Source organism: Phyllobates terribilis, unplaced genomic scaffold (assembly GCF_046119375.1).
Source record: "Phyllobates terribilis strain yellow unplaced genomic scaffold, ASM4611937v1 Scaffold_303__1_contigs__length_2303217, whole genome shotgun sequence".
Taxonomy (NCBI): domain Eukaryota; kingdom Metazoa; phylum Chordata; class Amphibia; order Anura; family Dendrobatidae; genus Phyllobates; species Phyllobates terribilis.
Genome location: NW_027363063.1, coordinates 118,941 through 143,849, shown reverse-complemented (window position 1 = coordinate 143,849; position 24,909 = coordinate 118,941). Strand labels below are relative to the sequence as shown.

The following is a 24,909-nucleotide window of genomic DNA, read 5'->3' as shown; positions in this document are numbered from 1 at the left end:
AGCCTGTCAGCATTTTCAGTTGACAGGCGGATGTGCTTATCAGTTATAATTCCACCAACGTCACTAAAAACCCGCTCTGATAAAACACTAGCGGCAGGGCAGGCCAGGACCTCCAAGGCGTAGAGAGCCAGTTCATTCCACGTATCCAGCTTGGATACCAAACAATTATAAGGCACAGAGGAATTACAGAGGACGTTGGTACGGTCGGCAAGGTACTCCCTCAGCATCTTCCCAAACTTTGCTCTCCTTGTGAGAGTACCCCGAGCCTCAGGGCCTGGGAGGGGCAGAGAAAATTCTCCCAGAACTTGGACAGTGTTCCACTGCCTCTGCTGGATTGGAGTTGTGTCTCTCGCCTCTGCTGCTTGGTTGTCCAACGAACTGTGACCTCTGCCACCAGCGTTTTCAGATTTTTAATAGTTCCGCAACAAGGGCCTTCTGGTACTGCCCCATTTTTGTAGACCTGTCCGCCTCAGGAATAAGAGATAGAAATTTCTCCTTGTAGAGTGGGTCTAGAAGTGTCACCAACCAGTAATGACGGTCACCCAAAATTTTGAGAACGCGAGGGTCATGGGAAAGGCAGCGTAACAAACTCAGCCATGCGTGCCAGACTGCTAACAGGCAATACTTCTGTGTCCTCACCAATAGGACCACTGACCATGCTCTCCTCCTCTCTGTCCCCAGGCCATCCACGCTGAACAGACGGTATGACAGTAGTGCAGATAGTACCATCTATAGCGCAGGAAACTAGCTCCTGTTCTTACTCCTCCTCTTCCTCATTGTCACCCGATCCACATTGGGATGAGATGAGGCTGGGCTGTGTGTAATCACCCTGTATGGTTCCTTGCTTCATCTCATCGTGCTCCGCCAGCAGTGCATACTCTTTTATTGTGAGCAGAGAGCATTTCAGAAGACAGAAGCAGGATGGTGACGCTAAGGCTAAGTGCCCACATAGCGTTTTTCAAGCGTATGTGCTGTGGAATTTCCGCAGCATAAACGCTTGTTAAACGCTAGGTAATCCGCCCCCCATGGTCCCCAAGGGGATTCCGCAAGTTCTATGCCCATGCTGCGGATGTTTCCGCAGCGTTTATGCTGCGCTCAAAAATCCGCAGCATGTCCATTAATTTTGCGGAAGCGCAGCGTAATCGCCGCCATTGACTTGCATTGAGACGCACATAATTCGTGTCAGTACATTTGTACTCACGGATTATATGCGTTTCAATGTGCGGATGGTACCCAGTTCTGGAGGAGAGGAGACTCTCATCCAGACCCGGGTACCATTGTACCTGTAAAAAAAAGAATAAAATAAAAAATAAAGTTTATATTCACCTTTCGACGGCCCCCGGTCTCCTTCCCTTTGCTTGCGGGCAGGACTGAAGGACCTGCGGTGACGTCACAGTCATGTGACCGCAGGCCCTTCAGTGCAGTGTCCTGCGATCAGCTGGCAGACAGGAGCGAGCGCAGCTACACACGCCGGGCCATCGGAGGGTAAGTATAGGTTTATTTTTTTATTTTTAAACATTCTTACGGTCACACTATATAAATCCATGCTGGTTGCATGGATTTATATAGTGTGACCTAGTTGTCAAGCACTTTCCAAGTGATGCTAAAATCGCCTGGAAAGCGCTTGTCAATCCGCATGCGGAAACGCATGTGAAAACGCTTCAAATCCGCATGTATTTGGCAGGAAAAACGCATGCATAATCTGCCAGGGAGATGCAGAAATGATGCAGAAATTTTCTGCTTCATTTTTGCATCGTGGGCACATAGCCTAATTATGGCGACATCGCCACTCACCATCTTGGTGGAGTCCTCAAAGTTTTGGAGGATATGTCTGACATCCATGTCCACTCCTGAGGTGTTACGTGGAGTCTGAACTGAATACCGACGGCCTTGTTGATGCTGGTAGTCAACAACTGCCGTCTTCTGCTCACAAATCCTTCCCAACATCTGCAGTGTAGAGTTCCAACGCGTAGGGACATCACACACCAGTCTATGGGCCGGAAGCTGCAAACGCTGCGGAAACACGGCAAGGGCGGCGGAAGCTGTAGGTGATTTTCTAAAATGGGCACACAGGCGGCGTACTTTAACAAGCAGATCCGGCAGCTCCAGGTAGGATTTGAGACAGCGCTGAACCACGAGGTTAAGCACATGGGCCAGGCATGGTACGTGTGTGAGCTCGCCTCAGAGCTGCCACCAGGGTCCGGCCATTGTCACACACGACCATGCCTGGCTTTAGGCTCGGCGGTGTGAGCCACAGATCTACCTGCTCTCCCTCCACTGTCTGATTCCGGAGTGACTGACGAGCACAGCGGCCCCAGGTCTGATATAGACCTGATGACTCTGTGCGGCCAGCCAATCACTGTAATGCCACAACCAACATGGCTGCGGCATTACAATGAGTGACAGGCAATCCCTGCATGTTCATTAGCTCGGTAAAGAGCAACAAACATGCAGGGAGGGGACTCGAGCTCCCGCCGAGCAACCCCGGAAATACTCGGCGAGCGTGGAGCATCTCCAGCAGTGAGATGCTGGGGCGAGCACCGAGCAGTAGAGAGCATGCTCGCTCATCACTAGTCTTCATGCATCAGGTCCATGTATTCAGCAGTACATGATTCATCTGCACTACCACAGACTGTAGAGACAAGGAGAAGAGGAAACCCCAGAGAATTAGTAGGGAGGTTTCTCTCTAACTACAGAAGCCGGGCGAAGAGCAGCTCATCATTCAGCCCCATGCTATACCAGCATCCACCACCAGGGGGAGCCCGGGGAACAGACTTGGGTTATAGAGCCCATATATGAAATCCTATGCACAGGGCTCCCCCTACTGGTGTCTAGCGGCAGCGCAAGACTAGAGTAAGCCACAGGAGAGCCAACATGGCGACATTACAGCTCCCGGCACACCAGCACCATCAGGACATAGGCGGGCATGCTGGGAGTTGTAGTCTCACGGCAGCTGACAAGCCAGCGCTTGTCATGTAACGGAGGTAATAAGACGCCATAACACAAACCGCCCTCCACCAGCAGCGTAACAGGCAGGGAAGCCGGGAACGTATTCACAGACGGTTACTAGACACCGCCTGACAGCCGCTCCTGAGAGCGGAGCGGACACCGATAAAGAGCACGGACGGGAAGCCGGGACCGCCGATCCAGAACTGTCATCAGCGCGTCCTGATTGGTCGCTGCCCCGGCACCTCTGTAATCTGATTGGATAATGGACGGGCCGCTCTTATTGGCTGGAGACACGTTACCTACTCGCCTGTAATAGCGCTATAATAGTCCTGTTATCACTGTACAGGGGAGGAGCTTGGCTGCGCTTTATAGGGGGGGGGGGTTATAGGATTTCATCCCTGGTGGGTCTCATCTGTTTTATCTTATGTAACGTAAATCTGTAGGCTCCAAGATACATAAAAGCACGGGGTTTCCTGTGTCCCTGCTGGGCTCTTGTGGTTATTCTCAGCGGGGGATACCCGTGTTACATTGTGGGGTCCAGCACAGAGTCTCGCAGTGTCTGCCAGTAAGGCTGTGTTCACACTGCGCCTCTCACAGGCGGATTCCGCCACAGAAAGCCCCTGAGGAAGCCGGAGGCCGCTGCCAGGAATAGACGGCCTCTCTGTACTCCCCCGCGGGGCCCATGGCGGCTCAGACACGTCTCTTATCAAGCTGCAGAGAAGTGTCCCCTCCGGCCTCCGCTCCGGCCTCCCCTCCGACCTCCCCTCTGTCCTCCGCTCCGCCCTCCCCTCTGTCCTCCACTCCGTCCTCCCCTCCGTCCTCCGCTCCGTCCTCCCCTCCGCCCTCCCCTCCGTCCTCCGCTCCGCCCTCCCCTCCGTCCTCCGCTCCGTCCTCCCCTCTGTCCTCCCCTCCGTCCTCCGCTCCTCTGTCCTCCGCTCCGTCCTCCCCTCCGCCCTCCCCTCCGTCCTCCCCTCCGTCCTCCGCTCCGCCCTCCCCTCCGTCCTCCACTCTGTCCTCCGCTCCATCCTCCCCTCCGTCCTCCGCTGCAGAATATTATAAAATACAGCTCATCTTCTGCAGAATATTATAAAATACAGCTCATCTACTGCAGAATATTATATATACAGCTCATCTACTGCAGAATATTATAATATACAGCTCACCTGCTGCAGAATATTATAATAAACAGCTCATCTTCTGCAGAATATTATATATACAGCTCATCTACTGCAGAATATTATAATATACAGCTCATCTACTGCAGAATATTATAATATACAGCTCATCTACTGCAGAATATTATAATATACAGCTCATCTTCTGCAGAATATTATAATATACAGCTCATCTACTGCAGAATATTATAATATACAGCTCATCTTCTGCAGAATATTATAATAAACAGCTCATCTACTGCAGAATATTATAATATACAGCTCATCTTCTGCAGAATATTATAATAAACAGCTCATCTACTGCAGAATATTATAATATACAGCTCATCTTCTGCAGAATATTATAATATACAGCTCATCTACTGCTGAATATTATAATATACAGCTCATCTACTGCAGAATATTATAATATACAGCTCATCTTCTGCAGAATATTATAATAAACAGCTCATCTACTGCAGAATATTATAATATACAGCTCATCTTCTGCAGAATATTATAATAAACAGCTCATCTACTGCAGAATATTATAATATACAGCTCATCTTCTGCAGAATATTATAATATACAGCTCATCTACTGCTGAATATTATAATATACAGCTCATCTACTGCAGAATATTATAATATACAGCTCATCTTCTGCAGAATATTATATATACAGCTCATCTACTCCAGAATATTATAATATACAGCTCATCTACTGCAGAATATTATAATATACAGCTCACCTGCTGCAGAATATTATATATACAGCTCATCTGCTGCAGAATATTATAATATACAGCTCATCTACTGCAGAATATTATATATACAGCTCATCTACTGCAGAATATTATAATAAACAGCTCATCTTCTGCAGAATATTATAATATACAGCTCATCTACTGCAGAATATTATAATATACAGCTCATCTACTGCAGAATATTATATATACAGCTCATCTACTGCAGAATATTATAATAAACAGCTCATCTTCTGCAGAATATTATAATATACAGCTCATCTACTGCAGAATATTATAATATACAGCTCATCTACTGCAGAATATTATATATACAGCTCATCTGCTGCAGAATATTATAATATACAGCTCATCTACTGCAGAATATTATATATACAACTCATCTACTGCAGAATATTATAATATACAGCTCATCTTCTGCATAATATTATAATATACAGCTCATCTTCTGCAGAATATTATAATATACAACTCATCTACTGCAGAATAATATAATAAACAGCTCATCTTCTGCAGAATATTATAATATACAGCTCATCTACTGCAGAATATTATAATATACAACTCATTTACTGTAGAATATTATAATATACAACTCATCTACTGCAGAATAATATAATAAACAGCTCATCTTCTGCAGAATATTATAATATACAGCTCATCTACTGCAGAATATTATAATATACAACTCATCTACTGCAGAATAATATAATAAACAGCTCATCTTCTGCAGAATATTATAATATACAGCTCATCTTCTGCATAATATTATAATATACAGCTCATCTGCTGCAGAATATTATAATATACAGCTCACCTGCTGCAGAATATTATAATATACAGCTTATCTACTGCAGAATATTATAATATACAGCTTATCTGCTGCAGAATATTATATATACAACTCATCTACTGCAGAATATTATAATATACAGCTCATCTTCTGCAGAATATTATATATACAGCTCATCTACTGCAGAATATTATAATATACAGCTCATCTTCTGCAGAATATTATAATATACTGCTCATCTTCTGCAGAATATTATAATATACAGCTCATCTTCTGCAGAATATTATAATATACAGCTCATCTACTGCAGAATATTATAATATACAGCTCATCTGCTGCAGAATATTATAATATACAGCTCACCTGCTGCAGAATATTATAATATACAGCTCATCTACTGCAGAATATTATAATATACAGATCATCTACTGCAGAATATTATAATATACAGCTCACCTGCTGCAGAATATTATAATATACAGCTCATTTACTGCAGAATATTATAATATACAGCTCATCTACTGCAGAATATTATAATATACAGCTCATCTTCTGCAGAATATTTTAATATACAGCTCATCTGCTGCAGAATATTATAATATACAGCTCACCTGCTGCAGAATATTATAATATACAGCTTATCTACTGCAGAATATTATAATATACAGCTCATCTTCTGCAGAATATTATAATATACAGCTCACCTGCTTCAGAATATTATAATATACAGCTCATCTACTGCAGAATATTATAATATACAGCTGATCTGCTGCAGAATATTATAATATACAGCTTATCTGCTGAAGAATATTATATATACAGCTCATCTACTGCAGAATATTATAATATACAGCTCATCTGCTGCAGAATATTATAATATACAGCTCATCTGGTGTAGAATATTATAATATACAGCTCACCTGCTGTAGAATATTATATATACAGCTTATCTACTACAGAATATTATATATACAGCTCATCTTCTGCAGAATATTATAATATACAGCTCATCTTCTGCAGAATATTATAATATACAACTCATCTTGTGCAGAATATTATAATATACAGCTCATCTACTGCAGAATATTATAATATACAGCTCATCTGCTGCAGAATATTATAATATACAACTCATCTACTGCAGAATATTATAATATACAGCTCATCTACTGCAGAATATTATAATATACAGCTCATCTGCTGCAGAATATTATATATACAACTCATCTACTGCAGAATATTATAATATACAGCTCATCTTCTGCAGAATATTATAATATACAGCTCATCTTCTGCAGAATATTATATATACAGCTCATCTACTGCAGAATATTATAATATACAGCTCATCTTCTGCAGAATATTATAATATACTGCTCATCTTCTGCAGAATATTATAATATACAGCTCATCTTCTGCAGAATATTATATATACAGCTCATCTACTGCAGAATATTATAAAATACAGCTCATCTACTGCAGAATATTATATATACAGCTCATCTACTGCAGAATATTATAATATACAGCTCATCTTCTGCAGAATATTATAATATACTGCTCATCTTCTGCAGAATATTATAATATACAGCTCATCTACTGCAGAATATTATAATATACATCTCATCTACTGCAGAATATTATATATACAGCTCATCTTCTGCAGAATATTATAATATACAGCTCATCTTCTGCAGAATATTATAATATACTGCTCACCTGCTACAGAATATTATAATATACAGCTCATCTACTGCAGAATATTATAATATACAGCTCATCTACTGCAGAATATTAAAATATACAGCTCACCTGCTGCAGAATATTATAATATACAGCGCATCTACTGCAGAATATTATAATATACAGCGCATCTACGGCAGAATATTATAATATACAGCTCATCTACTGCAGAATATTATAATATACAGCTCATCTGCTGCAGAATATTATAATATACAGCTCACCTGCTGCAGAATATTATAATATACAGCTCATCTACTGCAGAATATTATAATATACAGATCATCTACTGCAGAATATTATAATATACAGATCATCTACTGCAGAATATTATAATATACAGCTCATCTGCTGCAGAATATTATAATATACAGCTTATCTACTGCAGAATATTATAATATACAGCTCATCTGCTGCAGAATATTATAATATACAGCTCACCTGCTGCAGAATATTATAATATACAGCTCACCTGCTGCAGAATATTATATATACAGCTCATCTTCTGCAGAATATTATAATATACAGCTCACCTGCTTCAGAATATTATAATATACAGCTCATCTACTGCAGAATATTATAATATACAGCTCATCTGCTGCAGAATATTATAATATACAGCTTATCTGCTGAAGAATATTATATATACAGCTCATCTACTGCAGAATATTATAATATACAGCTCATCTGCTGCAGAATATTATAATATACAGCTCATCTGGTGTAGAATATTATAATATACAGCTCACCTGCTGTAGAATATTATATATACAGCTTATCTACTGCAGAATATTATATACAGTATACAGCTCATCTACTGCAGAATATTATAATATACAGCTAATCTACGGCAGAATATTATAATATACAGTACGGACCAAAAGTTTGTACACACCTTCTCATTTAAGATTTTTCTGTATTTTCATGACTTTAAAAATTGTACATTCACACTGAAGGCATCAAAACTATGAATTAACACATGTGGAATTATATACTTAACAAAAAAGTGTGAAACAACTGAAAATATGTCTTATATTCTAGGTTCTTCAAAGTAGCCAACTTTTGCTTTGGTGACCGCTTTGCACACTCTTGGCATTCTCTTGATGACCTTCAAGAGGTAGTCACCGGAAATGATCTACACTTCACAGGTGTGCCCTGTCAGGTTTAATAAGTGGGTTTTTTTGCCTTATAAATGGGGTTGGGACCATCAGTTTTGTTGTGCAGAAGTCAGGTGGATACACAGCTGATAGTCCTACTGAATAGACTGTTAGAATTTGTATTATGGCAAGAAAAAAGCAGCTAAGTAAAGAAAAACTTGTACTTCAAGAAATGAAGGTCAGTCAGTCCGAAAAATTGGGCAAACTTTGAAAGTGTCCCCAAGTGCAGTTGCACAAACCATCAATCGCTACAAAGAAACTGGCCCACATGAGGCCCGCCCCAGGAAAGGAAGACCAAGAGTCACCTCTGCTTCTGAGAATAAGTTTATCTGAGTCGCCAGCCTCAGAAATCGCAGGTTAACAGCAGCTCAGATTAGAGACCAGGTCAATGCCACACAGAGTTCTAGCAGCAGACACATCTCTTCAACAACTGTTAAGAGGAGACTTTGTGCAGCAGGCCTTCATGGTAAAATAGCTGCTAGGAAACCACTGCTAAGGACAGGCAACAAGCAGAAGAGACTTGTTTGGGCTAAAGAACACAAGGAATGGACATTAGACCAGTGGAAATCTGTGCTTTGGTCTGATGAGTCCAAATTTGAGATCTTTGGTTCCAACCACCGAGTCTTTGTGCGACGCAGAAAAGGTGAACAGATGGACTCTACATGCCTGGTTCCCACCGTGAAGCATGGAGGAGGAGGTGTGGGGGTGCTTTGCTGGTGACACTGTTGGGGATTTATTCAAAATTGAAGGCATACTGAATCAGCATGGCTACCACAGCATCTTGCAGCGGCATGCTATTCCATCCGGTTTTCGTTTAGTTGGACCATCATTTATTTTTCAACAGGACAATGACCCCAAACACACCTCCAGGCTGTGTAAGGGCTATTTGACCAAGACGGAGAGTGATGGGGTGCTACGCCAGATGACCTGGCCTCCACAGTCACCAGACCTGAACCCAATCGAGATGGTTTGGGGTGAGCTGGACCGCAGAGTGAAGGCAAAAGGGCCAACAAGTGCTAAGGAACTCTGGGAACTCCTTCAAGATTGTTGGAAGACCATTTCCGGTGACTACCTCTTGAAGCTCATGAAGAGAATGCCAAGAGTGTGCAAAGCAGTCATCAAAGCAAAAGGTGGCTACTTTGAAGAACCTAGAATATAAGACATATTTTCAGTTGTTTCACACTTTTTTGCTAAGTATATAATTCCACATGTGTTAATTCATAGTTTTGATGCCTTCAGTGTGAATGTACAATTTTCATAGTCATGAAAATACAGAAAAATCTTTAAATGAGAAGGTGTGTCCAAACTTTTGGTCTGTACTGTACATCTCATCTACTGCAGAATATTATAATATACAGCTCATCTACTGCAGAATATTATAATATACAGCTCACCTGCTACAGAATATTATAATATACAGCTCACCTGCTACAGAATATTATAATATACAGCTCATCTACTGCTGACTGTTCAGACACAAATATATCTATTTAAAAAAGTTTGGTATACACCAGGAAATTAGAACTGTGGTTCTCCTCTTCCACGGTTCAAATCTGGGTGTAATCCACCTTTTCGCCCTTTTTCCATAAAAAAAAAACAGTTTGAGTGTCTCGCTAACTGTTCAGACACAAATATATCTGTTTAAAATATTCTGGTGTAGGCCAGATAACTAGAACTGTGGTTTTCCTCTTCCACGGTTCAAATCTGGGTGTAATCCACCTTTTTGCCTTTTTTACATAAAAAAAAACAGTTTGAGTGTCTCGCTGACTGTTCAGACACAAATATATCTGTTTAAAAGATTCTGGTGTAGGCCAGAGAACTAGAACTGTGGTTTTCCTCTTCCATGGTTCAAATCTGGGTGTAATCCACCTTTTTGCCTTTTTTACATAAAAAAAACAGTTTAAGTGTCTTGCTGACTGTTCAGACACAAATATATCTGTTTAAAAGATTCTGGTGTAGGCCAGAGAAATAGAACTGCGGTTTTCCTCTTCCACGGTCCTAATCTCCTTTTTATTACCCTTTTGCCATTGATAGTGCGAGCGTAAGCTATTTTACTTCATTTACAATGGGCAAGGCGCATGGCAAGGGACGTCGAACTGGACGTTCTGGTGATGGTGCGTGCAGAGGACGGGGCCGTGGCCAAGGTGAAAATGTGCCATAACCAACAGCCACATCTTCTCGCTTCCAGTTCTTGACCGAATTACTAGGGAAGCACACAACAACACCACTTTTGCCAACTGATCAGTGTGAACAGATTATTAATTGGATAGCAGATAATACTTCCAGTCACCCTGGCACCACCATCTCCAGTCTGTCTTCCACACGATCAAGTCTTAGTAGCCGTGAGTCTCGACCGCATACTCCTCCTCACCCTGATGCTCCTTCCTCCCACCATGCCGAGTGTCCTCAGACAGCAACTGATCCCACACTTGGACACTCTGAAGAGCTGTTCACTGGTCCATTTCCATATTTGGGCCCCTAGCCTGCTCCGCTTGAAGTGGTGAAAGAGGAGATCCCATGTAGCGATGGCCAAATATTTGAACAGCCACGGCCACAGGAAGGCGACGCTGGCAATTTGTCACAAGAGGTGGACGATGACGAGACACAATTGCCACGAAGTGAGGAGGAGGACCGTGGTGCGGAAGTGGAAGAGGAGGAGGTGGTGGATGATCTAGTAACTGACCCAACGTGGCAGGAGGACAAGCAGAGCGAGGCAAGCAGCACACAGGGGGAGGGAGACAGAGTACCCCAACAGGCAGGAAGAAGCAGTGTGGTGGCCGCAGACAGAAGGCGGGCAACCGTTCCCTGTAACACCAACACGAGGGACGTTGCCAGTACAACCGGTAGGTCTTCCAGAGTCTGAAATTTTTTTAAAGACTCTGTTAATAACCCCAAAAAGGCCATTTGTACCACCTGCCAGGCCAGCATCAGCAGGGGTGACAAAACTACCAGCCTGACCACCACCAGCATGATCAGGCACATGTCAGCAAAGCACCCGACTTTGTGGGGTGAACCCCAGGGTCCACGACCAGTGTCAGTGGGTATCACCACTGCTTCTTCCTCTGTTGTGCATGTAAGAGAACCCCCTGTTGTGCGTGCAAGGCAATCCCCTGTCCATACTGCATGCAAAGATGCCCCCTCCTCTTAGTCTTCACTTGTTATGGCAGTTTCTCAAGAAACAGCATCAACGTCCACGTCCACGTCCCACCGCAGCGTTCAATTGTCCATATCCCAGACATTTGAACGAAAGCGCAAATTCGCAGCCAAACGCCCCACAGGCCACAGTCCTAAATTTGCACATTTCACGACTGCTTGCGTTGGAAATGCTGCCTTTTAGGCTGGTGGAGACGGAATCCTTCCGCAACCTTATGGCGGTGGCCGTCCCTCGGTACTCGGTCCCCAGCCGACACTATTTTGCCTGGTGTGCCACCCCCGCACTACACAAGCACGTGTCCCAAAACATCTGCCGTGCCCTCAACAACACAGTTACTGGGAGAGTCCACCCGACAACGGACACGTGGACAAGTGCTTGTGGCCAGGGACGGTGCATCTCCCTGACGGCACACTGGGAAACATAGTGGAAGCCATGACCCAGTCGGACCTTGGGACGGAACACATCCTCCCCACACCGAGGATTGCGGGCCCTATGTCAGTCAGAGTTGCCCCCACAGTGTACAGCTCCTGCGCATCATCCTCCTCCTCCTCCTCATGTTCAGCCTCCATCTCAGATATCACCACATCAGTTACAAGCTGGAAGCACTGCAGTACTGCCTCAGCCAAGCGGCAACAGGCTGTGCTGAAACTCATAAGCTTAGGTGATAAACCTCACACTGCTTGTGAGTTGTGGACAGCTGTGAAAGAGCAGGCAGATCTGTGGCTGAGATCGCTGAACCTACATCCAGGCATGGTCGTGTGTGACAATGGCTGTAACCTGGTGGCGGCTCTGAGGCGAGGCGAGATCACACACGTACCATGCCTGGCTCACGTGCTTAATCTCGTGGTTTAGCGATTTCTTAAATGTTACCCCGAGTTGCCAGATCTGCTCGTCAAAGTACGCCACCTGTCAGCTCATTTTCGGAAGTCGGCTACAGCTTCCACCGCCCTTGCTGTGTTGCAGCAGCGTTTGCAGCTTCCGGCACACCGACTGGTGTGTGATGTCCCCACACGTTGGAACTCTACCCTCCACATGTTGCAAAGGATTTGTGAGCAGAAGAGAGCAGTTGTGGAGTACCAGCTGCAACAAGGCCGTCGATATTCAGGTCAGACTCCACACATAAGACCTTAGGAGTGGACCTGGATGTCTGACATATGTACCATCCTGACAAACTTTGAGGAATCCACCAAGATGGTGAGTGGCGATGACGCCATCATTAGCGTCAGCATCCCACTTGTCTGTATTTTGCAATGCTCTCTGCAGAGAATTAAAGAGGAGGCATTGCAGCCAGAGTATGATGAGATGGATCAAGAAGCCGTAGCGGGCAATTACACACAATCAAGCCTCATCTCATCCTAACGTGCATTGGGGACAATGAGAGAGAGGAGGAGGAAGAACAGGAGCTGGTATCATGCGCTGTAGACGGTAGTACCTGTACAACTGACATACCGTCGGTTCAGTGTGGGTGGCCTGAGGACAGGGGGGTGGGGGAGGAGGAGGAGGAGAGCATGGTCAGTCGTCATTTTGGTGAGGACACGGAAATCTTGCCCGTTACCAGTCTGGCACGCATGGCTGACTTTATGTTACGCTGCCTTAACAGTGACCCTCGCATTGTCAAAATGTTGGGTGACTGTAATTACTGGTTGGTGACACTTTTAGACTCCCACTACAAGGAGAACTTTCACTCTCTTATTCCTGAGGTGGAGAGGTCTACAAAAATGGGGCAGTACCAGAAGGCCCTTGCTGCAGAACTGTTAAAAAAATTCCCATCTGAACGTGCTAGCGGCAGAGGTCACAATTTGTTGCCCAACCAAGGCGTACATGCGAAAGAGACGCAACTCCAATCCAGCAGAGGCAGGGGAACACTGTCAACGTTCTGGGACAGTTTTCTGAGACCCGCCCAGCTTACAGGCCCTGAGGCGCGGGGTACTCTCACAAGGAGTGGAAAGTTTCAAAAGATGGTGATGGAGTACCTTGCCGACCGTACCAGCGTCCTCCGTGATTCCTCTGTGCCTTTTAATTATTGGGTATCCAAGCTGGACACTTGGAATGAACTCGCTCTGTATGCTTTGGAGGTCCTGGCCTGCCCTGCCGCTAGCGTGTTGTCGGAGCGTGTTTTTAGTGCCGCTGGAGGAATTATAACTGATAAGCGCACTCGCCTGTCAACTGACAATGCTGACAAGCTGACCCTTATCAAAATGAACAAGGGCTGGATTGGGCCAGACTTCTCATCACCACCAAATGACAGCAGAGTAATATAAAGTCAAAACCACTGTGTTATTTCGGGAGGTGTATTCCCATGCACCGCTTCACACCCACACATGGGTATACGCTTCCTCATTTCGGCTGTTTTTTGCTCTTCTCCTTCTCCTCAGCCTCCACCACCACTATACCACCAGGGTGACCGTTGTCCGTGTTTCCAGCATTGCAAGTTCCTCCGTCCTAATTTTTGGCAGCTTTTGCTTGGAAGGCATAGGCAAAGACTATGGGAGACCCACTCCCCAATAATGGGAATAATGTTTTTAATATGCTGTACTGCATGGCTCTTGTAAGGGCCATTAAAATCGTCTTGTTAAGCTACTGTGACCTCCACATCTCTTCCAAGGGTCATTAATATTGTCTTTTTATTCCACTGGGACCTCCACCACTCTTCCAAGGGGCATTGATATTGTCTTTTTATTCCACTGTGACCTCCACCACTCTTCCAAGGGGCATTGATATTGTCTTTTTATTCCACTGCGACCTTCACCACTCTTCCAAGGGGCATTGATATTGTCTTTTGATTCCACTGTAACCTCCACCACTCTTCCAAGGGGCATTGATATTGTCTTTTTATTCCACTGGAACCTCCACCACTCTTCCAAGGGGCATTGATATTGTCTTTTTATTCCACTGGGACCTCCACGTCTCTTCCAAGGGGCATTAAAACCGTCTTGTTAAACCACTCTGAACTCCATGTCTCTTCCAAGGGGCATTAAAGCCGTCTTGTTAAGCTACTGTGACCTCCACGTCTCTTCTAAGGGGCATTAAAACCGTCTTGTTAAACCACTCTGAACTCCACAGCTCTTCCAAGGGGCATTGAAATGTTGTTTTTAATTACCTCTAACCTCCACGACTCTTCCAACGGGCATTGCATTTCCTCCTAATTTTAGTCAGCTTTTGCTTTTCAATGCATAGGCGAACACTAAGGGAGACCCACTCCCCAATAATGGGTAGAAGGTTTTTAGTATGCTGTAATCCACGTCTGTTTCAAGGGGCATTGCAGTTCCTCATAATTTTTGGAAAGCCTTCCATTCACTGCTTAGGCCAAAAGTGTACAGGAGACCCAGTTGCTATAAATGAAAAAAACGGTTTAGTTAAGGCCCTCTGACCTCCATGTCACTTCCAAGGGGCATTGGAGTGCCTCAAAATTTTTGGTAGGCATTGCACTCACTGTATGCCCTACAACTGTGTAGCCAAACTGCTCCTTTTGGTACAGAAACATATCCTACAAGACATGTATGGTTGACTGGCCTGATATTGATGTGAATGGTCCCTGTTCCTCCTGCTCTTTCTCCTTTGCCACCACCTCATCCATCATTCATCACCTGAAGCTTTGTTTTAATGGGAGTCATAGAACTGGGATAGTAGCAGGAAAACATCCAGCAATCCTCAGAGGAGGTAGGATATGCTTCCTGACTAAGCCATTTCCGGGCGAAACGCGCGTCGAGGCTACTGCACATCCCCAGCATCTCGCTCTAAGCTGCCCCAGACTCTGCCAACATGACCCAAGGTAATGTTAATCTTTTGATGCCACTCTCCCTGCTCCGTTGATGTGGGTGTTGTTATAACATAACAATAGAAAGTAGTACTTAGTGTCCTGCATTTAACCCCTTCAACACCTGACATCCTATACATGGGGAATCGTTATTTGCCATATCTTTCTCTACCATAGGGTCCCACTAATGCGGATTTCTGTGACTTTAAATCACCTGACCGAATCTGGACTAGGATTTTTACTTGACTATAATCTTGTACTACCTAGCTGGCAGCACAGACTTACATCTATTACATTTAATATGCTGATCTGGGGATGGTAGTCCCTTTGCAGGACGTTTATCATCTCATCCTGCTTTCTTTAGCTGTCCTCCCCCCTTCCCCTCCCTTCCCCCTTTTTTATTCTCTTTTTTCTCTTTATTCATACTATGGAATTGTGTAATAATATATTAATGTATATGTTTCAATAAAGTTTATATTTTATGATATAAATCCCTTTTGTGTCATTTTGGGACTATCAACAGGTAGATTGAGGTGATCATTTGTCATAAGAGGTTTACTTTCCCCTCATTGTCTGTAAACTCCTCTCTCTCAAAATGGGTTTTTTGTCGGTTTTGATGTCTTCATAGGGATTGCAGACCATACATTAAATGGTTGGTGAATCGGTTTTCATGTATGGTTGACTGGCCTGATATTGATGTGAATGGTCCCTGTTCCTCCTGCTCTTTCTCCTTTGCCACCACCTCATCCATCATTCATCACCTGAAGCTTTGTTTTAATGGGAGTCATAGAACTGGGATAGTAGCAGGAAAACATCCAGCAATCCTCGGAGGAGGTAGGATATGTGCCAAAACGCTGACCACCTCAGGCCTATCCGCTACTACATACATGCGCTTCCATTCCAAGGAACAGAAAGCTAAGGAGATGGATGGCCTCATAATCATGAATAATTTACTCGTTGTGTAGGAGGCCGACCACTGCTGCTGTCTACCTTCTGAACTTTGTGTTGAAGCCTGATTTACCCAGGACCCGCAATCCTCTATGTCTAGAGGACATGTTGCATCCCAGTGTTCAACTGTGTCCCGGCTTCCACAATATTAACCCAGTGTGAAGGCGTCAGTGAGATGGACCATCCCTGGCCACATTCACTTGTCCACGTGTTTGTGGTTAGGCTGTCCTTCCCACTAAATGCACTGGGGAGGGCACAGGTAATGTTTTGGTATGCGTGCTTATGTATAAGGTGCACCGGGACAAATAGGGGCGGCTGGGGACCGAGTGTGGAGACCCGGCCGCCGGGCGGCTGGGGACTCAGTATGGATACCAGGCCGCCGATGCAGCCATGACATGGTGGCCGGCGTCTGCCTCCACAAGCCTAAAAGGCCTCATTTCAAGTGCAAGCAAGCTAGCAGTATGGTATTGCAGCCTGGGGGTGGGTGGGTGGCAGGCTGCACACTTACACTTACATTCCAAGAAAACAAAGCAGATGCTAACTTCTATCATCATCATGCTCCTCACCTTGGCACTCTCAACTCCCCTGATGGAGAAGCCAGGGCCCACCGGAGGAGTCTGGTTGTCTGGTGGGCTCGTCCAATGCTGCCCTAAAGCAGGCCAGGCTAAGAAACTGTGGGGAAGGTTACCGGGACAAATAGTGGCGACTGGGGACTGAGTATGGAGACCTCGCTGCCGAAGCAGCCATGAGGTAGTGGCCAGCTATGGCCTCCTCCAAACTACAAGGCCCAATTTCAAGTGCAAGCTAGCAGTATGGTATTGCAGCCTGGGGTGGGTGGCAGGCTGCACACTTACGCTTACATTACAAGAAAACAAAGCAGATGCTAACTTCTATCATCATCATCATGCTCCTCACCTTGGCACTCTCAACTCCCCTGATGGAGAAGCCAAGGCCCACCGGAGGAGTCTCTGGTTGTCTGGTGGGCTCGTCCAATGCTGCCCTAAAGCAGGCCAAGCTAAGAAAAGTGTGGGGAAGGTTCCCAGGAAAATAGTGGCGGCTGGGGACTGAGTATGCAGACCTCGCCGCCGTCGCAGCCATGAGGTAGTGGCCAGCTTCGGCCTTCTCCAAACTAAAAGGCCCAATTTCAAGTGCAAGCTAGCAGTATGGTATTGCAGCCTGGGGGTGGGTGGGTGGTTGGCTGCATATTTGCGCTTGCATTGCAAGGAATGGGGGAGGTATAATTGAACACTGCCCTGGGACAAGGACTTGCACGGGGATAGTTGCAAGTCTGCATCTTCTGATACGGCAAGGATCACTTCTGATGGGCACACTTTTAGGCAGTGACCTGGGAGTCAGAGATCCTTCCAGGGGTCTTCCCCATGCTGTTCCCATGTCTTTTCAGCACTGTATGCATGTGTCACACAGCACATGGCCAGATAAGGTTGTAAAATGTTAAAATGACATTTCCCGGTGAATGCATTTGTCACGGTTGAAAGCAATACAAACGTGCAAAAACGCATAAAAATGCTACTTGTGAACATAGCCCAAGGTGTGGAGGAGTATTTTTGTTTTTGGTTATTTATTTTACCTTATACACAAGTCTTTACCCTGGATGTTCCTTAACATATTTCACAGGAAAACAGTTTCACTTTCATTTTTGAACGTTTTATTGTGAGTCCAATGTGGTTGCTGTAGGAGAACTCTGCCCATAGAAGACGTTGTATCCAGTCATCCTGGTGAGCAGAAATAAAGGGGCAAGCATACTGTAGTTTTCAAGAGTTTTGTTAACTGGTTTCACTTGTCCATTGCTCTGTGGATGGCACGCGGTGGAGAAATCCAGCTGGACATTCAGCAGCTTGCAAAGATCTCTCCAAAATTTAGATGTAAACTGGACTTTGCGGTCAGAGACAATGTGGAGAGGGAAAGCATGAAGATGAAACTTATGCTGGAAGAACTATGTGGCAAGCTTGGGAGTCCAAGGTAGGCCGACCAAGGGGATAAAGTGACCCATCTTAGAGAACTGTTCCACCATGACCCAGATGGTGTTGTAACCCTCAGAGAGGGGCAGGTTCATGATGAAATCCATAGCGATATGTTGCCAGGGGGCGGAAAGAACTGGCAGAGGCTGAAGGAGACCAGCAGGCTTGTTCCTGGGAGACTTGTTTCTTGGGCACTGCGGACAAGTGGTCACAAAGTCCTGAACATCCTTGGACAGCGATGGCCACCAAAAGCGGTGTGCAATTAGCTCAGTGGATGTGAGTACTCCCACATGGCAGGCTAGCTTGGATTCTTGTCCCCATGACAGTATTTTCCTTCTTTTAGCACTAGGAACAAAGGTTTTCCCCAGATGAATGTCTTTTAGGAGGACAAGGGCTGCTTCAACAATCCTGGCCGGATCTATGATATACTGAGCCTCTTCCACGAAAATAGTCACTTCAAAATATCAAGACAGAGCATCTGCTTTAACATTCTTGTCCACTGGATGGAAGTGTAGCTCAAAATCAAAACAAGAGACGAAGAGTGCCCACCTGTTCCCTTTCAATAAATGAATGTCCCCTGCTGCAGATGGTAATAATGAAACAAAACGTTCCGTATTTGCCTTCCCCGAGTCCACCGGCAAGTGTCTGCAGCAGCTTCCAGTGTCTAACATTGGCTGCGACCTGAAAGTCATGTCAACTACGCGGTGTTCAGTTTACACTGACAGAGCCACTGAGCGTAGCGATTGGCTGCTGCACTGTTAATGTGACATCAGCCAATGCCGGCCACCGCGAGCAGCGGCAAAGACTCATCGTGGACCTCGGGGAGGTGAGTACAGCACGGTTTGTTTCTTTATAACAACCTGCAACTGATGACTTTCATTTACTCAAAAGGAAAAATCCTTTTAAGTCCTGGGCAACCCACTTAAAGGGGTTAATACGAAGCCGGGAAGGGAACAGGAGAGTTAGCTCAACGGATTCAGTAGCACCTTGTTAGAATGAACATGACCACACGGAGCCGCCCTAGTCTGGGTCGAAGTAGCAATACAGAAAGAACAAGATTTTCCAGCAATGGCAGGTGATGTAAGCATAAAACTTCACTTTTTCTTTACAAACCTTTAAAATCCAATATTATCGGCAAACCACAGAACCACCACGTTTCGGCATCAAGCCGCTGGAGAATCTTCTTCTTTCTGCACTTAGACAGATTGCAGACTTTGATTCCCATCCTGGACAACCCCTTTATGTGACTGCAGACTTTTGAATTCTCACAGTGCATGCTGTTGGAATTCTCTGGTGACAAGGGCGGACATTGACTGCTTGGGGCCCGTCTGCAAGAAATGTCTGGGCCCCCTTTTTTTATGAGGCGACAAAGCTACAGATGCATAAATATGTGTAATATATACAGTCGTGGCTGAAAGTGTTGACACCCTTGAAATTGTTTCAGAAAATTATTGCAATTACAAATGTTTTGTTATGCAAATGTTTATTTCCTTTGTGTGTATTGGAACAACACAAAAAAAAAACAGAGGGCAAAAAAGGCAAATTGGACATAATTTCACACAACACTCCAAAAATGGGCTGGACAAAATTGTTGGCACCCTCAACTTAATATTAGGTTGCACACCCTTTGGAATAAATAACTGTAATCAATCACTTCCTATAACCATTAACAAGCTTCTTACACCTCTCAACTGGAATTTTGGAACACTCTTTTGTAAACTGCTCCAGGTCTCTCATATTTGAAGGGCGCCTTCTCCCAACAGCAATTTTAACCACTTTCCTGCCCAAGGCGTACTAATACATATCTGGGCCTTATGAGCATGATATGTATTAGTACGCCCTGGTGATTTCGCCCGCAGACAGGCTGTGCGGGCACGATCGCCGCCGGATGTCAGCTGATTGTCACAGCTGACTCCCGGTACTACGTGCAATGAGCGGTGCCACACCGCTCCCAGCACATTAACCCCCGAAACGCTGCAATCGAAGTCGATCGCAGCATTCCGATGGCAAGAGGAGGTAAGCGCCACTACCCAACTCTTCGCCGGCATCCCGCGGTGTCTGTGGCCGGGTCCCGTGGTTGTTATGTGCGTGATCAAAGTATCTTCTCCCTGTACAGATCTGACAGGATGTATGGCACAGAGATACTGCTGCATCCCTATGCTATACAGCCGATCAGACTGAAAAAAGTGAGAGTCCCATAGTGGGACAAAGTATAAAAGTAAGAAAAGTGTCAGAAAGTGAAAAAAAAAATTAAATTGTAAAAATATTAAAAAAAAATAATAATCTCCAAAAAATAAAAATATAATGTACCCATCAATAAATATTATGAAAAAAAAAAAGTACACATATTTGTTATCGCCGCGTCCGGAGCAACCTGAAGTATAAAACTGTCCCACTAGTTAACCCCTTTAGTGAACACGGTAAAAAAAAAAACTAAGCAAAAAAACGATGCTTTATCATCATACCGCCAAACGCGATCAAAAAGACGAATGTAAATATAAATAGTACCACTGAAAACGTCAACTCGTCCCGCAAAAAACAAGCCATCACATGACTGTCGGCCGAAATATGGAAAAATTATAGCTCTCAAAATATGGCGATGCGAAAACTAGTCTTTGCAAAAAAAAAAAAAGCGTCTTTTCGTGTGTGACAGCTCATAAAAACCCGATATAAATTTGGCATCGTTGTAATCGCACCGACCAGAAGAATAAAGTCGTCTAATCATTTATACCGCACGAGGAAAGGCGGAAAAAATTACCGCTGGGGTTAGGGTTGTGCTGGGGTTAGGGTTGTGCTGGGGTTGGGATTTTTTCAAAAGTAAAGAAAAAAAAAATGATGATGATATGGGGACTAGTGTTGAGCGCAAGTGCTCGCTACTTGAGTTTGCATCGGGTGCTCGGGTATGCACCAAGTATCGCGGGTGCTCGAGTGACAAGCTCGAGTCCCCGCCCCATATGCTTCACGGCCAGAATAACCTCGCGGGGATTACCTGCCATGCACGGGGACTTGAGCATGTCACTCGAGCACCCACGATACATGATATATACCGCAGTACCCAATGCAAACTCAAGTAGCGAGCACTTGCGCTTAAGACTAATGACAACTTATTCAATATGATGACCTAATGTTATCAATTTCTGTGTAGTGCCTCTGGGTTCAAAATGTTCACTATACCCCTTGATAAAATCCTTGATGGGTCTAGTTTCCAAAATGGGGTCACTTGTGGGGGATGTCCACTGTTTAGGTGCATCAGGGGACTCTCCAAACGTGACATGGCGTCCGCTCTCAATTCCAGCCAATTTTGCATTTAAAAAGTCACACAGTGCTCCTTCCCTTCTGAACCCTGCCGTGCGCCTAAACAGTGTATTTTCCCTTTCATATGGGGTATCGGCGTACTTGGAAGAAATTGCACAAAAGTTTTTGGGGTCCATTTTCTCCTCTTAGCGTTGTGAAAATAAAAAATTTGGGGCTAAAACATCATTTTTATGGAAAAAGTTTGATTTTTTTATTTTCACGGCTCAATGTTATAAACTTCTGTGAAGCACCTGGGGGTTCAAGGTGCTTACCACACATCTAGATAAGTTCCCTGAGGGTTCTAGTTTCCAAAATGGTGTCACTTGTGGGAGGTTTCCACTGTTTAGGCACATCAGGGGCTCTTCAAATGCAACATGGCGTCCGCTAATTATTCAAGCAAATTTTACATTCAAAAAGTCAATTGCCGCTCTTTCCCTTCCAAACCCTACCATGCGCCCAAACAGTGGTTTTCCCCCACATATGGGGTATTGACGTGCTCAGGAGAAATTGCACAACAAATTTTGGGGTCCATTTTTTCCTGTTACCCTTGCAAAAATAAAAAAATTGGGGTCTAAAGTAACATTTTTGTGAAAAAATGTAAATGTTCAATTTTTTCTTCCATTTTCCAAAAATTTCTGTGAAGCACCTGAAAGGTTAATAAAATTCTTGAATGTGGTTTTGAGCACCTTGAGGGGTGCAGTTTTTAGAATGGTGTCACTTTTGGGTATTTTCTGTCATAAAGACCCCTCAAAATGACTTCAAATGTGATGTGGTCCCTAAAAAAAAAGAAAAAAAAAAATTTTGTTGGAAAAATGAGAAATTGCTGGTCAATTTTAGCCCTTATAACTTCCTAACCCAAAAAAATTTTGGTTCCAAAATTGTGCTGATGTAAAGTAGACATGTGGGAAATGTTATTTATTAACTATTTTGTGTGACATATCTCTCTGATTTAAGGGCTTGAAAATTGCGAACTTTTCGCCAAATTTCCGTTTTTTTCACAAATAAACGCAAGTGATATCGAAGAAATTTTACCACAATCATGAAGTACAATATGTCACGAAAAAACAATCTCCGAATCAGTGGGATCCGTTGAAGCGTTCCAGAGATATTACCTCATAAAGTGACAGTGGTCAGAATTGAAGAATAAGAAATTTCCACAGGTGTCCAATGTGATTTAAGCCCCCGTCTCACATAGCGAGATCGCTAGCGAGATCGCTGCTGTGTCACGGTTTTGGTGACGCAACAGCGACCTCACCAGCGATGTCGCTACGTGTGACACTTTGCAACGATCAGGCCCCTGCTGTGAGGTCGCTGATCGCTGCAAAATGTCCTGGACCATTTTTTGGTCGTTGCCCTCCCGCTGGTCAGCACACATCGCAGTGTGTGACCAGCGGGAGCAGCGATCAGGCTGGTAACCATGATAAACATCGGGTTACTAGGGGCACACGCGCACCTAGTAACCCGTTGTTTATCATGGTTACCACTCTGCTACAGTGATCGGGAGGTTACCGCTCACTTTAGCTGGCTCGTAACCATGATAAACAACGGGTTACTAGGTGCGCGTGTGCCCCTAGTAACCCGATGTTTACCATAGTTACCAGCCTGCTCCTGCTTCAGCAGGCTCATAACCAGGAGCAGGACATAGTGGAAAGATTCTTTCCACGATGTCGCTGCTCCCCTGATCATTGGTGAGCCTGCCTGTTTGACAGCTCACCAGCGACCACATAGCGACGCAGCAACGATCCCTGACAGGTTGTATCGTTGTCGGGATCGTTGCAGCGTCGCTAAGTGTGACGGGGCCTTTAGATTCGTGTTCCAGAGAAGGAGAAAGACAGGTGAGAGCCTCCTCATTAGAGCCTCGCCTAATGGAAGAAATAGCTAAAGAGTTAAAATCATCCTGCTGGAAAGCCGAAATGGAAAGATATATCTGATTGGACTGAAAGTAGAGGACTGAGCTGAGGTTACCCAGATGCAGGGTAACTACTACAGTAGCCTTGAGTTCGCCCTGCCCAGGTGGGCAATCCTGACCTGAATCCTACAAGTCAAGTTTTGCTAGAACAGGATAGCCAAGGCAGGAACCTGACCCTTGGAAGTCAGCCCTGGCTCAAGACAGGCATGCAAAAATTAAAAAGGGGAACCACCTTAACCTTAGGACAAGTGCCGATCGGTTCTCACTTATGAACAAGAGGCTTTTTAAATGTAATGGTAGAAATGTGACTTCTAAGAGCATTGTTTCCTAATCCTTGCCAGACAAACCTATTATGAAAGGCCCGAAGCCGAGTAGAAGAGGAGAATCTTGCAATGATGGGGAAAGACCAAGATTCCTCTGGAATGTAGAAGCGCCTTGACCTTCACCCTGACCCATCACCTACCAGTGGAATCTCTAGTGGAGGTAATAGGCTTCTTGGGAGACCATAAAAGGCATAAAATCTCCAAACTCCCAGGCTGTCCAGGTAATGCAACAAAAAATTGATCATCTGAATGACATGCTTTAAGCCTTGAAAGAGATGGACTTGACCAGCTCTCCCATTGGAGTTGAAAGGATGGAAACATTGCTAGCATTTTCTAACCCAGCCATTAATGACTCCAGGTGAAAGACTGAGGTAAAATGGAGACCGCCCTGTGGATCAAGATCTCATAAGAACCAAAGTACTCAAATAACCACCTCAAAGGGAGACTAGAATAACCATTAATTTTGTCTAACGTGGTGCACTACCCAGGGATGATGCATTGCCAAGGGCAGAAAATCTGGGGACACCTTGAAAAAAAGAAGCTTGATCCTACATACAGGTGCCGGTATGTCTGGACTCCATCTTCTGCTCCATGCAAACGTGCCGTGTTATGGTGGCAGGGCGGGCAGGAGTCAAAGGACCAACCGCCCAGGTACCGGATTGCCGATCGTGAAAGTACATGGTCCTGCCATACTCATGAGAGAGGATACAGGCTGTACAAAGAGTGACTTAATTCACACTCTGTTACCCATCCTTTGAAAAATTCGGGCCACAGCCCACGTCTTCAGAAAGACAAGGGGAAGAAGGTTAGTTCCTAACCTGCCTAATTAAGGTTAAGACGGATCAGCTACTCAGACCCATGTGTGCCTCCGAATGACACTAAGCTAAACTGAACAGCTGGGTGACTTCTGCCCAGGAGTAACCTATTGGAGAGGAATCTTTTTTTTTCTAAGATGTATGTATTCTTAGTGTCAGCCTCCAGGT

General features: G+C 44.6%; 1 protein-coding gene across 1 annotated transcript in view; it reads left to right on the top strand.

Moving 5' to 3' along the window:
* LOC141220801 (striatin-interacting protein 2-like) overlaps window positions 1-24,909 on the top strand; it is a 61,339-nt gene that overhangs the window by 3,770 nt on the left and 32,660 nt on the right. Inside the window, exon 3 of the mRNA XM_073666406.1 lies at window positions 18,987-19,087. Within this exon, the coding sequence (XP_073522507.1) occupies window positions 18,987-19,087 (101 nt within the window). The remainder of the gene's footprint in view (window positions 1-18,986; window positions 19,088-24,909) is intronic.